Source organism: Elephas maximus, chromosome 9 (genome assembly GCF_024166365.1).
Source record: "Elephas maximus indicus isolate mEleMax1 chromosome 9, mEleMax1 primary haplotype, whole genome shotgun sequence".
NCBI classification, from domain to species: Eukaryota; Metazoa; Chordata; class Mammalia; order Proboscidea; family Elephantidae; genus Elephas; species Elephas maximus.
The window spans coordinates 102,446,054-102,462,323 of NC_064827.1; the positions used below are offsets into that span (position 1 = coordinate 102,446,054).

General features: G+C 43.6%; 1 protein-coding gene across 4 annotated transcripts in view; it reads left to right on the forward strand.

Annotated features, from left to right (window-relative positions):
• The window catches only part of NTRK2 (neurotrophic receptor tyrosine kinase 2), a 447,441-nt gene extending 445,498 nt beyond the window's left edge, over nt 1-1,943 (forward strand). For 3 of the 4 annotated variants that reach the window (XM_049895347.1, XM_049895349.1, XM_049895348.1), the window contains 2 exons: nt 495-653; nt 1,243-1,943. In XM_049895347.1, coding sequence (XP_049751304.1) covers nt 495-653; nt 1,243-1,428 — 345 coding nt within the window. In that variant the 3' untranslated portion in view covers nt 1,429-1,943. The remainder of the gene's footprint in view (nt 1-494; nt 654-1,242) is intronic. The other variant, XM_049895350.1, reaches the window with a different exon arrangement.
• The last annotated feature ends 14,327 nt before the right edge of the window (nt 1,944-16,270 follow it).

The following is a 16,270-nucleotide window of genomic DNA, read 5'->3' on the forward strand; positions in this document are numbered from 1 at the left end:
CCTCAGTCTCTATTGCTTGAGGGTACAGGTCATCCCTAACTTACATTCTGATGACTCCATTTTAAGTCGGTTCTGACTAAGTCGATACCTTGTGTTTTGTTTTTAGTTTTCATTGTTATTTGCTTTATTATTAGTGTCTATAAATTTGATCTGTATTTGTCTTTGAGGGTTGGTGTGAGAATGATAACAATCAGCAAATTAGGTGCTGCAACACTGTATGTAGTACATATTACAATGATAAGATGTACCAAAAAAAAAAAAAAAAGAATGGCCATAAGTACGGTTCATCGTAACTCCAATATGTCATAAGTTGGGGGCTACCTGTATAAAGAAACCATAGTTTTCTTACAAGTTTATAAACAAATAAGACTAATAAAGGCAAATATGAGAAAGAAAAAATGTCTCCCCATACCCCCCCCCACCCTTTTTCCCCTGATGGTGGAAACTTGGTTTCCGGGTTGACAGATGCCTTCCTATCTGCCCCTTTTGTGTAGGTCGGTGGCCATACAATGTTGCCCATTCGCTGGATGCCTCCGGAGAGCATCATGTACAGGAAGTTCACCACAGAGAGTGACGTCTGGAGCCTGGGGGTCGTGTTGTGGGAGATCTTCACATACGGCAAGCAGCCCTGGTACCAGCTATCAAATAACGAGGTGAGCACTGGGCCAGGGCCTGAGACCCCTGAGAGAACTGAGTGCTTCTGTCAGCTGAGGGTCTTTCAGGTTTGCTGGAGGCAATGCCCCCCAAATTGCCTTCTCTGTCCCTAAATGTCATGGCCAAAGTATAGTCATCCTGTAAGAGTTTTAGAGATAGAAAAGCACTGTGTTTGCTGATATGTCTATGATTCTCTGGTGATAGGACTGAGGAATGACTTTTGCTGTGAAATCCAACACCCAAGCCTCCACTGACAGACCAATGGTAGCTACACATGAGGTGCATTGGCTAGGAATTGAACCTGGTCTCCTGCCTGGAAGGCAAGAATTCTACCACTGAACCACCAAGGGCCCCATTGTTTCTCCACTAGTTTTGTGAAATCAAAGTGGCTTAAGTAATGGAGAAAAAACAGTCAAATTAACTATGGTATAAACCAACCTATTATCATTGCTCTTTTTAAACAAACAGTAATAATAATGAAGTGGGCTTCTTGAAAACAGCCCTCTCTTCTGGCCCTCTGTGCCCTGCCATTTATTTTATCTACATTCCTTTCTCTCTTGTCTGATCCTGTCTTTGATCCCCATCCAGGTGATTGAATGCATTACTCAGGGCCGAGTCCTGCAGCGACCTCGAACATGCCCCCAGGAGGTATATGAGCTGATGCTGGGGTGCTGGCAGCGAGAACCCCATATGCGGAAGAACATCAAGGGCATCCATACCCTCCTCCAGAACTTGGCCAAGGCATCTCCGGTCTACCTGGATATTCTAGGCTAGGGCACTTTCTCCCAGACCGATCCTTCCCAGTGCACCTCCTCAGACGGCGAGAGAACGAACGTCTTTTAACTGCTGCTGGATGCCATCAAAACGCTGTTCTTAACTCCGACAGTATTAACAAAGACAACGAGACGCTTTCAGTGGGAAGCAATGTGTACTTCTCCATCTGTAGACACGGTCTTGACTTCTTTTTGGCATTATCTCTTCTCTCTTTCCATCTCCCTTGGTTCATTCCCCACTTTTTGTTTTATTATTGTTATTATTTTGTCTTCCTTGCTTCTCAGTCCTTACCCTTTCTTTTTACTCAATCTGGCTTCTGCATTACTATTAACTCTGCATAGACAAAGGCCTTAACAAACCTAATTTGTTATATCAGCAGACACTCCAGTTTGCCCACCACAACTAACAATGCCTTGTTGTATTCCTGCCTTTGATGTGGATGAAAAAAAGGGAAAACAAATATCTGACTCAAACTTTGTCACTTCTGCTGTACAGACACCGGGAGTTTCTATGGATTCACTTCTATTTATTTATTATTATTACTGTTCTTATTGTTTTTGGATGGCTTAAGCCTGTGTATGAAAAAGGAAAACTTGTGTTCAATCTGGGAAGCCTTTATCTATGGGAGACTGAAAACAGAGAGAAAGAAGATTTATTATTAACTGCACTATGGGAAGAACAAAGTCGAGCATTGGGATCAGCTGGCATCAATCCCAATTTAGGAAAAACCCAGCAACTGTTAGCCAGAAGGAATATATTCAGCACCTTCCCCCGAGGACTTTTCTGAGGAGTAAAAAGACTGTTGAACTCTGTGCCACAGCACTATTCTTTTCCTATCACCAGAAGCACTCTAGTGTGGGAAAGAGAAAAGATGGCATCTGTGAGGCACAAGATGGTGCCTCATACGTTCATATGCAGTCGAGCATCTGTAGGTCATGGTGATAGCGCTGGCTTGTTTTTCAAGTGTTATCCACCCAGCCTTTGGCACACTAGGCTGAAAATAGGTGAATTCTTGTCCAGAGATAATTTCAGGGTCAGATGTGAAGGCCAAGGACTTGGAAGAGATGAGACACGCTATAAATGTGGAGGCAAGCTTCTCTTCTACTGAACTTTTCAGAAAGCACCTCCCTCCCTCCCCTACCTTCTAACCCACCCATCCTTTCACCTGTGCAAGCAAAATTGTGCATGGTCTTCGTCGATTACTACCTTGTGTGCAGGAACTACCGCTCCAGGTGTCGTGCCCCCTATACGTAGAGCAGACCTATAAAAGGTATAACGTATATAATTAGGGGAAGCTAATGGAGTTCATTAGCAGAGTTTATGTGTCTCTGCGTTGTATGGTGGTGATGGGCTTCAGCTCATGTGGACCCTGAGGCCTGGATGTCCTCATTCAATCGAACCCACGGGTCTGTGGGAAGCGCAGAACCAATCCCCGAGGGCAAGGAGACCTCACCCCGGGATACCACATGTACTGATGTTCAGTGTACACAGGCCAAGGCCTTGCTCTGGGCTCTGGTTGGGAGAGTGTTTTCATTCCAGTTGTCCTCCATTGTCAGTATGTTGTTTTGTTGTCTTCACTGCATTAAAAAATAAAAAATTAGGCGCAACATGCTAATGAGAGGCTGTGCCCAGACCCAGTGTCGGAGGTGTGCTTCTGGGTGTAGTCATTGGTTTTGCAAAAAGAGGGTGTACATTCGAATAGAAATTTACAGATATTTGGATGGTCAGTTATACCAAGGAAGAAAATTCTTTCTGTTCCTCAAGAAAACTTGCTACCCTCTGTGAGGGGAATTTTGCTAACTTGACATCTTTATAATATGAGCCAGATTGGAAAGGAGTGATTTTTAATTCCCCTTAGCTGATTTGATTTCATACTTGTTTCTGAAGGTGCAGTAGCTCCGTTTAGATTTTGCTGGCACCCATTAATTACCGGGGCATCTTGTTTTCCATTATAGGCTTTGAAAGCCAGCTCTCAAAAATTCAAAAGTGTAAATTCACAGAGAACAAAAGGAAATCCAGGCACATCTGGGGTCGAGGAAGGGGATTGGACAAGATGAACCCTACGGTCCTTTTAAGTTCTGTGACGGTCTATGAGAGGTGGAAGTTCAGCTATTGGATCTCTTCATCAGTGGAAAAACAAAACCCTCCAGAACGCACATAATAATATAACGAAAGCCATATCTCCATGATATATTTGTGCACGTACACGTCATACTAAGGAACCATGGTACTGGGAAAACACTGTGGAGCTCTGTCAAGCAGTAAGGAAGAGGCAGATTTGTACACAACTTTTCTAGATTCCATCAGCAATGACCTGAAAACCTACACAAGTTCGTCATTCTGTGTGACCGGCCAGCTGCTCTGGGGGGAAGAAGCTGCAAGTTCTTTGTTTTGTTTTAACAGAGAGCAAAAGAGGTAATATCTGAAGGTATCAAATTCAAGGAGGGCCGTGCAGTTTTAGAGCAAGGATTTAAGGCAAATGAGAAGGGAGCATTCCATTCCATTAGAGTTTTGTGTTTTCCTCTGGAGGAAAAAAGCAAAAAAAAAACTTACCTTCTGACAAGTCCCTCAAGGCCTTGAACTGAAAGGTTCTATGCAAGTGCAAAGTTTTATAGTTATTTATACTGCTGTTTATTATTATTATTATCATTATTTTCTCTGTTGTCTCAAGACTACGTGTGATTTCAGAGACGTCTCACATTGAAAGAACCCCAGATTGCTCTTAAAGTAGCAGAACGAGCCACAGCATATCTGAAAATATTCACCACTCTTCCTTCACCACCTCTCCTTCTCATGCTCTTCCCCCTTCTAAAATGCAGTGATGGCCGGATGTGGTCTGCCATCAGATACAGAAAAAAAAGACGGGAGTAGCAGCAACAAACCAAATTCTGTAGCCTAAACCCAGTTGAGCCATTATTTCCATTTATATTGTTTCATCGTTTTCCAAACGTTTTTTGTATACGTTAGCATCTTTAATCCTGATAAGGCAGGAATTATTCCCATTTTAAAGGTGAGGAAATTGAGGCTCAGAAAAGCTAAGTGGCATGCTACAAGTCTCCAGGGTAACTACAGGCCCCACTGGGACTTCATCCAAGTGTTCCGACTCAGACGTTCATGATTTTGACCGCTAGATCATGCTTCCCTTGAGCGGTCTGATGCAGCAGACTCTACAAAGAAGCAGTTCAGGAAAGAAAGTCCATTTACATAAATTCGTGGAGCAGGATATGAAGTTCGAAGAACATGCAATACGTGAGATGACAAACAGCTTGAGACATCGTGACATATAATCCTGCTCATGGCTTCTGCTAAATCCTTGTACACTGAACCAATGTCACAATCAGGCTTACTTAGAAAACATTTTGAAATATGCTATAAAGGAGTATATCAGAATTCATATTATACGTATGTGTTCACATCGGCGCTACCTGTGGTATGTTTGTGTATTTATATACGTGTTATAAATACTCAATTTATACATATACGAACACACACGCATAGTGTGTTTGTGTGTTGGTGTATAAATTTATAGGCACACAGTAATAGAAATAATTATAAGTAGGGTGCAGTATGAATAATTTGCGTAAAATCTGCTAAATAACCAAAACTTTCTTATGTCATTTTGCTGTTAGTGCTTCCATTCCCCCCAATTGGTAGGATTACGTTGTAGTCTCTAACCCTGTGCAGTTCTGCATAGGTGGAAGACATACTTCAGATAATGTGCTTCTCAACACAGCTCAGTCAAAGCCGTCCCCCTCCATCCGGTCCTCTCTCAGGCTCCTTGCAAGGGAAAACACAGACCGAAACACATCTCCTTATGTAAAGGTCCAGGAAAGGAGAAGTGATTTTTTTCCCCCTCTCTTTTTGCTCATTTGTTTACGCTCACATTGTCCCATGGTGACCCCTTTACACTTCGGTTCAGCGTCCAAACATTCCAGAAAAGAATTGGAATGTTGGGAGCCCAGGGTCTTCGAGACCAATGGCGAGACGTCCAAGGCCCCATAGTGAGATGCGCAACTCTTAGGAATTCCCACATGGGCATCTGAATGCAATGCCCAGCAGAGGAGAACGCTGTCCTTTGTAAAGAGCCATGACTACAGGATCCCCTGGTCAAGAATGGGCTTTTTTCTTTTTGTAAATTGGACACTCTATAATGCCAGTAGCATTAAATTGTATCTAATTAAATAAATGACTGCGCGCGCGCGCACACACACACAATTCGCTTGCTCTCCCGTTTTTTGTTTTTTTATCCCTCCCCTCTGAGAATTTTTAGTTTCAATCTTGAGCTTTGGTTCGACCATGTATCAGTGTTAGGGAAAATCTCGCGAGAGGACGGGGTAGTGTGACCTGCCTCCCCAAATGGCTAAGTTAGCAGTTAAATCCGTTTCTTCACAATGCTTCACTGGAATGCAGAGACTCTGAGGTTATGACAGCTTGTACTTGAATTTCCCGTGTTACTCTAAAGACTTAAGGGTGGGAGGGACTTACAGTTATATATGATAGCACAGGGAAGCGTGTTTTCTTGTTGTCAGGGCTGGAATGCATCACTGCTGCTCAAGTCAGAGGTTCTTGAATATTCTTAGTTTTTGCATTCTTCTTACCTTTATTTATTTATTTATTTATTTATACACACATGTTTATATATATATTTTTTGCTCCATTCATCACAAACACAAAGCAAAGCAAAAAAAAATAAATAAACAAATAAATATGTATATGTGTTGCAGGCAAAAACACTGTGAATTTCACAACCGCAACCAAGCAACTCTTTTGCCATCTTAACACACGTCTCAGGAGACGACATGGGGAAAGGTGGGGATGTCATTTTTACAGTCTATGCATTCTAGGCCAGGTCCGTGTGGATTTAATTTTTGTGCATTAATAAAAAATGATTCCGAACGAAGGTTGGCTGAATGCTTAACATGCTAGAGCAAACATAATAAAAGCTGCTAATAGCCAAGTGTTTGAACAGGAGAAAAAAAAAAAAATTGGAGAAAATAGAATGAAATGTAAAAGGCCTACATCTTGCAGCTTGTATATCTTTCTATTGCTTAACAAATGTATAAAACACACGGAAACATTTTCAATACAAGGTCTTCGAGTTAAATGTGGATTTTAAATATGTAACCCCTTGACCAACGATCAAATTCTGGTGAAATATTGCTCCCTGCCTTCCTTGATCCCTACCTATGAGTTACAAATCTGCCTCGAGATGTGGGCACTCTCTACATTCGCTTCTGTATATGGAGAGATGTTTGTATATATCCGGGCCGTAGACACACACATTTCAATCTCTCTCTGCAGATACAGCTCCCCTTCAACTGTGACCTGGTATTTGGAACTCTTTTGTTTTGGTTTCTTTTCCTTTTAATGTGACGTCTCTGTGCCGATACTTACCGGCTCCTGTTTTGCAATCTCTTTTGAGGCCCATTGCTTTATACGACCCACTGCATCTTGGCTGATTTCAAAGTGACACCTGAAAATCAGTGTTTAAAAAAAAAAAAAGTTTTGTTTGTAAATCATGTGACCAGCTTCTCTCAACCTGACATGGAAAGTCTCTTGTACTACAGTGTATTTAATAAAAATGATGTCTTACAATAAAATAACATCCTCCAAAAGAGAGACTAAGAGTGACGTGGTGATTACTTTTAAAAAAACTTATAGAGTTTTCACAAGACATGGTGTGATCTTTTTTCCCCGTATGCGTGTATGGGGTTTGTTGGGTGGAGCAAACTCTTCACACTAAGATACTGACCCAAAGGTTGGCGGTTTGAATCCACCCAGGGGTTCCACGGGACAAAGGCCTGATGATCTACTTCCATGAAGATTACAGCCAAGAAAACCCTATGGAGTGGTTCTAGTCTGCAGCACACGGGGTAGCCATGAGTTGGAATCGACTTGACCACAATGGGCTTGTTTTTGTTGTTGTTGTTTATGTATGAATGTATGTGTGTATTGTTAGATGGGTCACTCCAGATGCCTGCGGTGTTCATTCCTGCCATTCCTGTTGATTCCGACTCACGGCCACCTGTGTGTGTCAGAGTAGAACTGTACTCCATAGGCCTTTCAATGGCTGGTTTTTTCAGAAGTAGATTGTCAGCCCTTTCTTCCAAGGCAACTCTGGGTGGACTCCAAACTCCAATCTTTCAGTTAGCAGCCAAGCACATTAACCATTTGTACCACTGAGGGTCTCCACTGTGTTCGTTAGTCAAAGATAGTGAAAGTCAGTGGCCTAACCCTACCGTAAATCCAATACTTCAACTTAGATCATGTATAGCTAGAACATCAGTGTTCAATAGAACCTTCTGCAGTGATGGAAACAGTCTATCTGCCCTGTGCAATATGGTACCCACCAGCCACACGTGGCCTATTGGGGACTTGAAATGTGGCCAATGTGCTTGAGGAACTAAATTTTAAATTTTATTTAAATTTAAATAGCTACATGAGCTAGTGGTACCATGTTGGACAGCGCAGAGTGAGGAGACAGAATCACTGTGGTTTCTAAGAGAGCAGACCTAAGCCACCTACCAAGAGACATGTTGTGTATTGTCACATCCTTGGGTTGAGGCAGCTTTGAGGGTCAGATGACCAAGGGGTGGGAGTAAGTACATGCAGAATGCCTTGCTCTCTTGGCTTCTGTGTTAACCAGTATTTCTTATATCACAAACATTGGGGGAGGACACGAGTGGGGGTGGTTTCACAGAGTCTTGTAGCCCGTCTCTTCTCTGCCATCAGAGAGGTCCCCCTCACTTTGATTCCTCAGAATTTCACAGTCCCAGTGTCCAGCCCCTTCTCTCTTCTCCTCGACCCTCTCTGAGAGGCACCTCAAGCATCAGGGCAACATTCCTGTGAAGGTTTCAGGACTGTCCTAAAATAAAACTCCTCCAGAACATGGCCTCAGAGAACCCCATCTCGGTGGTATGGATATATTTTCCTGGAGTTAAAAAAAATACAACCAAGTTAAAACTCAGCAGGCCTCTGGGTAATTTAAAGCTATACAAGGGGAGAAAACAGTTTGCCCCCAAAATCCAAATAGAATATGTCTCTTTGGGATCAAAGTGCATGTCCCACTCAAAGAAATGGTGGATTAAAGGGGCAGAGTTTAACCACTAGTGCCTTGGTCAGCCATAACCCAATTTGGTCTATTAAAGATCCTAACTTTTACCATATTACATTTTTATATTTCTATTACTGGTGCTATTACAATGGTATCAATTTAAAATCCACACCCAAAGTCAAGTTTTACAAGGTCCTAGCCTGCTTCCCAGTGTAACCCATATAGCGTTCCCCCTGATAATTACCCTTTTCATATACCCTTAAACCAAAAAAACCAAACCCGTTGCCATCAAGTTGATTTCTGACTCATAGCGACCCTATAGGACAGAGTCGAACTGCCTCATAGAGTTTCCAAGGAGCGCCTCATGGATTTGAACTGCTGCTCTTTTGGTTAGCAGCCGTAGCTCTTAATCACCAAGCACTGGAGTTTTCCATGTACCCTTAGGGATGCCTAATTTCTTGGATGGGAACAATACTTCTAAAGTATTGTTATTAATAACCTCATTAAAATGGGCGTATCTACCTATAGGATAAATTGACTAATAAATGCTTAATATGTGCTAGGATGTTATGTCTGTGTATACATTTTCTATTGCTGCCATAATAAATTACCACAGACTGCAGGGCTTAAAACAACATAAATTTATTCTCTCACAGTTTTGGCAGCCATAAGTTTGAAACCAAGATGTCCATAGGTCTGAGTTCCCTCCAAAAGTTCTAGTGGGGAGAATCTGCTCCTTGCCTGTTCCAGCCTTTGGTGGCTCCAGGCATCCCTTGGCTTGTAGCCTCATCACTCCAGTCTCTGCCTCCACGTTCTCATTGCCTCCTCCTCTTTTCCATGTGCCTTCTACTCTGTGTGTCTCATGTAGGCATACATGTGATTGCATTTAGGGCCCACCTAGATTATCCAAAGAGCCCTGGTGGCACAGTGATTAAGAGCTCGGCTGCCGATCAAAAGGTCGGCAGTTTAATTTTACCAGCCACTCCTTGGAAACCCTATGGGGCAGTTCTATAGGGTGTCCTATAGGGTCTGTCCTATAGGGTCACTATGAGTTGGAATCGATTCAAAGGCAATGTTTTTTTTTTTTTTTTAAGATTACCCAAAGAGTCCCTGGGTAGTGCAAATGGTTAACCACTCAGCTATTAACAAAAAGATTGGCTGTTTGAACCGACCCAGAGGCACCTCAGGAGAAAGGCCTGGCCACCTGCTTCCAAAAAGTCACAGACATTGAAAGGTCTATGGAGCAGCAATTCTACTCTGACACACATGGAGTTGCCATGAGTCAGAATCCATTCAACGGCAGCTAGTTGGGCTTTCTGTAGATATCCAGGATAAATTCTCCTTCTCAAAATCCTTGACTTAATCACATCTTTTGCCATACAAAATGATATTCATAGATTTCAGAATTTAGGATTTGGGCAGGGGTGGATTATCCAATAAGCGAGGCAAGCCTTAGTGCTTACCTTGCTTCTCAGATCACCTGTAGTGACTTACCAGATCATCCGTAGGGAACAATTGCACATGTGAGATTGTACACGACAGATTAGTCAGTAAACACAAGTAAGCCCATGCTGCCTTGCTCCTGTCAAGAACTGTAAATTTTGAAAGATGTTTTGACTCTGTCGGAAGGAGAGACAGATGCCAGCCATACCTAGCAGCAGACTCTTTGATGTGGCAAAAAAGTGTGTTCACTACAGCTGGTCTAGTAAGCAAGGTAAGCGCATGTCAGAATAGAACTGTGTTCCACGGGGTTTTCAGTGGCTGATTTTTCAGAAGTAGATCACCAGGCCTTTTTTCCAAGGTGCCTCTGGGTAGACTCAAACCGCCAACATTTCAATTAGCAGCTAAGTGCATTGACTGCACCATCCAGGGTACTCCTGATACATAGCTGGTGCTCAGTAATTTTTGAATGAATGAGTGAATGCTTGAATGAACGGATAGGTGACTGCTAAGGAACTTGAGATAAAAGGTCAGGAAACAAGGCTGGTAGTTACAGTCAAATGATGCCTTCAGTATTCTGAGGCATTGAATGAGTTTAGAAATAGATCTAAGAGGGGTGTGAGCTTAAGCAAGTCATTCTAACCCTCTTAAGCATTAAATCCCTCACTTATAAACTACCTGGTAGAGCTCCTCCCCCCAAGTTCGAATGAGCTAATCCATGCTGGAAACCATAAAGTAAATTCTTAGTAATAAATGACTTCAAATGGCCCCAAGTGCAAGCAGAGCCATTTTTCCTCCTGACTTCTTCTGGGGATCCCAGGCAAAACTCCGGAAAATGCGAGATTACCAGGAGTGAGAATATAAAGGGCTAAGTTTTTATTTCCAAGTGGACAATTAAGTTGCCATGGCAGCTTCCTGTTAAAAGAGAATTCATATCTTCAGATTAAGAGATTAAGGGTCCCTTGGAGAGCACCCTCCCTCCACACTTGCTGGAAATGGGGCAAATGAAAACACATAAAAATAATTTGATGGCATCTTTAAGATGATGTGCATAATAGTGTTCAATTCAGCTAGACCAGGGGACTTTTCTATAGTGGACATCCAAAAAGCAGTTTGCAAAGCTAGGTCAGGCTTCCTTAGTTAGGGAAGAGAACTTTTTTGGAGACAAATAGTGGTTTGGAGGCAGGATAAATGTGGATCAGAATGGCTCCCTGGGAACTCCTTTAAGATTACAGAATTGTAGGGTTGGAAGACCTTAGAAGGCAACCCTGCAATATCCTCGCAAGGGGTCCATCCCTCGGGAGAGGGAATTTATTTGAGCGCACATACAATTCCCCTTCTCCACACCCATCTGCATTTGGGAACTCTTTGTGAGCAGGGACTTCCTGGTGCTGAACCAACATCTACCTCCTTAGAACTACTGTCCACGAGCCCAATCCCCAGAGTACACAGAATAACACTAATTCATCTCTTAACTTGGCAGTCCTTGGTGGCTCCTTTGTGCATTTCCTCCCCCATCCATCCTTCCTGCAGAAAACTCTGGAATTCATTCCAAATAGCCAGGAGAAAGGCCAAAGAGCCAGGCTCTGCCTGGTGGAGCCACTGCCCAGCACACAATTCCCCGGTTATTTTTCAGGGCAGCCACCCATATTTCCTCACCTGTTTTTCAGGCTTACTCTCACTCTTAGCACAAGGGGAAAATAACTTTTTAAGGGACCAGAGATATTAAAAGGGAGACGTGTCTCCTCTTCTCCAGGAAAAATAACCTCTATCCATGGAATCAACATATTCAATGGAACTCCTCACAGCCCTTCTATTCGAGGTCCATCCAGAATATTCCTGGGTGCTGGTAAGGACAAGCAAAATGAAGGAGTTCATATCCATGGGGTCCCTGAGTGGTACAAAAAGTGCTCTGCTGCTTACTGAAAGGTTGGAGGTTTGAGACCACCCAGAGGTGCCTCAGAAGAAAAGCTTGGTGATCTACTTCTAAAACTTCAGCCATTGAAAACCCTACAGAGGAGAGTTCTACTCCAACACATATGGGTCATCAGGAATTGGAATCGACTCCACAACAACTGGTCAGATATCCACGGGATAGTGTATTTCTAAAGAGCTTTGGCATCTCGAATGAGAAAAATAAAAGGTGAAAGTCATTGCTTATTTCCCTGCTCAGCTAAGGAGTGACGGGGGGTGGAGGTTGTTTGCTAACCTAAAGATAGCCTTAATTTTATTTGTTTTTCCTAAGGAACATCTGCTCATACAATGATTAGGCACAGGCATTCATTAACACAGGAAGTAAAGTGTCTGAGGTTTGTGTCACTGGGAGTGTTCGAGAACAAAATAAGACAGACACTCGTGGGAGTGACTGAAGAGCATTTTTCACACTGCGCACAGGTTCAGTCTAGGAGAAGTTCTAGTGTTCAGGGGATGCAGTCCTTGAGGATTCAGTCGTCTTTAGAAGTGGGGGTCCTTTTCCTCAGAACTATGGGCCTGATGAGCCACACTGGCCTTGTGTATGCCATGTGAGTAAATGCCAACAAGGCTCTGGTGGCAGAGCATCTCAGAAAATGCTTGCCGAATAAATGAATAAATTCCTCAGGCATGCAGTGAGAAGAACGCCGTACATTCTGTGGCCTGCTCAAAATTCCAAAGTGCATTTACAGATATTTATGGTATTTTGCTTCATAACGTTCCTATGAGGACTGGAGCACAGGGTTTCCCCCCACCCCCCATTTTACAGATAGCAGACTCGGATCTAGAACATGAGATTCCAAATTCCTGGTAGAATTCTAGAATATTCTACGTGTATGCACTGCCTTTAAGGGAAACTCCTGGATTCTTAGTTCTTATTTATAATATTAGGATATAGCTTCAATATGTCTACAACTCCTTGCCTCTTGCCACCCTCCTTCTTTGGTTAAAAGAAAAACTGATGTTGTAAAAAATTGGATTTTTGAACTTGTTAGATATGGTATGGCAAGTGTGACAAAAAGAAAAATAACAGAATTTTAAAAGTCACTTATTCCATTTCTAAATCTACTATTCGAGGCTTCCAGCAATGAGCATTTGACCAGATATTTGAAAAATTGTAAAATGCAGTAGTTGACTGGATTTTCCTCAATAACTAAAGGAGAGACGCAAATACCACCACACAAAAGTAATCTGACACTGCCTGTTGGGTATGGCGAGAAGGTAGGGCTAGATGCCAGACTCAGAGAAAATGGAGATTTGGAGTGTACCTTGGGATGGACTAGCTCAGGATACAGGTGAGGAAGCTGAGGTGTAGAAGGATCACGAAGGGTCATGTAGCTATTAGAGACAGAGCTGGATCTCACTGCCAGGCTTTCTAACTTCCAAGGACCGTAATGCTGTGGTCCCCCGTAATGCTGTGGTCCCCAATTCTGTATTTCGCTATCTCTCCACAGCAGAACAGCCATTTTCATCATTTTGGTGTGTGTGTGTGGGTGGTGTGTGGGGTAGTGGGGTGTGTGTGTGTGTGTGTATGGTGTGTGGAGTGTGTGGTCTGTGGTTTCTGTGTGTGTGTGTGTGGTCTGTGGTTTCTGTGTGTGTGTATGGTGTTGTGTGTGTGGGGTCTGTGGTTTCTGTGTGTGTGTGGTGTGTGTATGTGTGTGGTGTGTGTATGTGTGGGGCATGTATGTATGTGTGTCCACATGTGGGTCCTATTTCCACCTTCACCCTGCCCTTACCCATAAAAGAGTGTTCTGCACCTATAATCAAGCACTTCACCGGATATGCATTTACATTTTAAATATCCAAAAATGAAATTAAAGTATTTCTCCTGGCCTTGTGTCTCAACAGTCAGAATGAAAAACCAAACTGCACTGCTCCCTACATTTTCTCTGTTCCCACAAAGTCCCGGATTCCACTTGGGAGATGAGCCCCAAATAACAAGGCTGAGGGTGGGAAAGGATCTGGGGGAAAGCTGTAAGCAGCTGCCCATTCCTTTGTCGGCCTTGAGGCTGCATGCCCTTCTCAGCTCCAGTCTGGGCTCCTGGAGTCGGCTGCCCTTTGGGGACATGTGGTCTGCCCTCCACCATCCTACCTACTGGCTCCGCACCCCTCTCGCGTCTTTTTAAAGTGATATTTTGGGAAGCAGCGCACGCACATCCAGAGACCAATTACTCAATCTCCCAGTAAGTATGGAGATGATGGAAGTATAGTCCTCCGGTCGCCTAGCAACAGCGTGGGGGTAGGCTGGAAACGGAGCCGGTTGCCCAGCACCACCCAGCGTGGAAAGCATTTGCGCATTTCTCTTTTGTTGTCTTTGACGGCCATTTCTAAAACGGGTTCTGTATTCTTTGGGGGATTTTAGGAACTTAAGTTATTATATTAAAAGATCTCTGGTGACATCCACAGGTACTATATTTAGCATCTCAAGCCTTCAGAGGCCGGAAGTGTTCCGTCACCCCTAAAAATACAGAGCCCCATCTTGGTCTTCCTCCTGTGGGTGATTTGGAATTTGCTCAGGCCCCTACTTCCTTCATGTCCTCTCGCCTTTACACATATTCACCCCAGATGTGAACATTCAAGCACAGCTTTCCTTTCTTTTTTTCTTGTTTCATCCAAATAGTGAACTCTGCCCTCCAGAAAATTGAAGAGTGCAGTCCCTGGACTTCTTATTCAGTTTGTATTTTCACCGAAAAAGACTCCTTTGCTATATGTAGCATAATTCCACACCTGTTGTCCCAATGCCTCCATGATCTTCGACTCCACTCCACCCTCCCCCGGCACCAAATGTGCCATTGGCAAAGAGAAAATTTGACAAACTGGAATAAGAATTGATGAAATGAGGGAGGAAGGTGTGAGTTAGCCAGATAACTCTTTCGCCTCACTGGAAATACCCAGAATTCCAAGGGAGAAGGCCATTGAGTGGAAAGGCAGTTATTTCTGTAGTTTATGGGACAGGGATATTTGGGGAAGAGAAATAGAGGTAGGATTAGAGAGATGTGGGATTTCCATTATCGATACCAGAAGCTGAAATGGGCGAGGGGAGGAGAGCAGACTTGCTCTAAATCCAGGACCCACATCTGTTATTTCTGACCCAGAGGCCCCTCAAATTTGGAAACTCTCTGGCTAAGGCTTGGGAGTAAGGGAGAGCATGTAGGAAGGCCAGGGACTGAAATGCCTTTGTGGGCTGGGGAAGGGTGCCCAGGATCAGTAGGCAGGCTGGAGCACTTTGTTGCAGGAGCATTGATTGCAAGGACCAGAGAAGACCACTAAGTTTGCCCTTCATGTACTAAGTTTAAAGGCATCTCTCAAATACTGAGAGGTGATTAAGAAAGAGTGGCTAAGAGGAGATTTCTAGGTAACCTTCCAAATTTTATTTCAACCAAGTAAAAGGCTGTTTGTCTCATAAATAGGGATATTCCTCTAATTTTCCTCTTCTGCCTGTCTGTGCCCTGGTTTGCACAGATGATACCATGTCCATCAGCTTCATCTCTGGAGTTCATGGCTGACCACACAGAGCCCTGCCAGGCCGTTCCTAGTCCTTCCATCTTGGTTCTAGATACAATTCAAGCCTGATCAGTTTAGCTCATGATGCCATGAGCTATAGCTAAAATATTGGGAGATGAGGAGAAGAAAGAAAATTCTCACCCTGACTCTGAATATGAGGACAAGTTCTATCGAGGGGCTGATAGCCACTCTTGGGCACATGCGCTCCTTTCTGATCCTGGGCCTGACTCGGACACTAAACCAAGCCTAGACCAATAGAATGAGAGATTTGGAGTTAAGGGAGAGGGCAGGGAGAGAGAAGAAAAAGGCAGAGTGACCCCTCTGCAGGTCCTGACCATTGCTTGTGCTTATCTGCTACTCTCCAGAAGTGAGAATTGGATAGAAATGATGAGACTCTCTAAGCAAAATCCAAAGGGAACTCCTACAGGAAAGGAGTTTTGCTCTTGCAAGCTTCCTTCTAGCGTCTTCAGTCCCTACAGACATGGACTACAGAAAGCCAACATAGTTCAGATGCCTACTCCCAGGGCAACAGTGGGATCCGCTAGTTCTAAAGACATAGATGAAATGAACAGAATTCCTCTTTGTCTCCCTGTCAGCACCAGCAACAAAGTCAGAGCTCAGGGGCCCTCCAAGGTCATCCAAGTGTATAACTGGGAAAGAGAGTACCAATTGGGGGTAGTCCACCAGCAAGGTTAAGGGCAGAGGCAAGACTATATCTTAGGTCCGTGGACTCAACACAATTCCTATAAAGCCACCCTGGCTGTCTGAAGGCTGGAAACCAGCTTGGGCTTTCTGCCTAAAGCTGTGAGCCTAACCCAAAGGCCTCAGTGGAATGAGAAGCAGGGCCACAGATATTGATCAGAGGAGGACCCG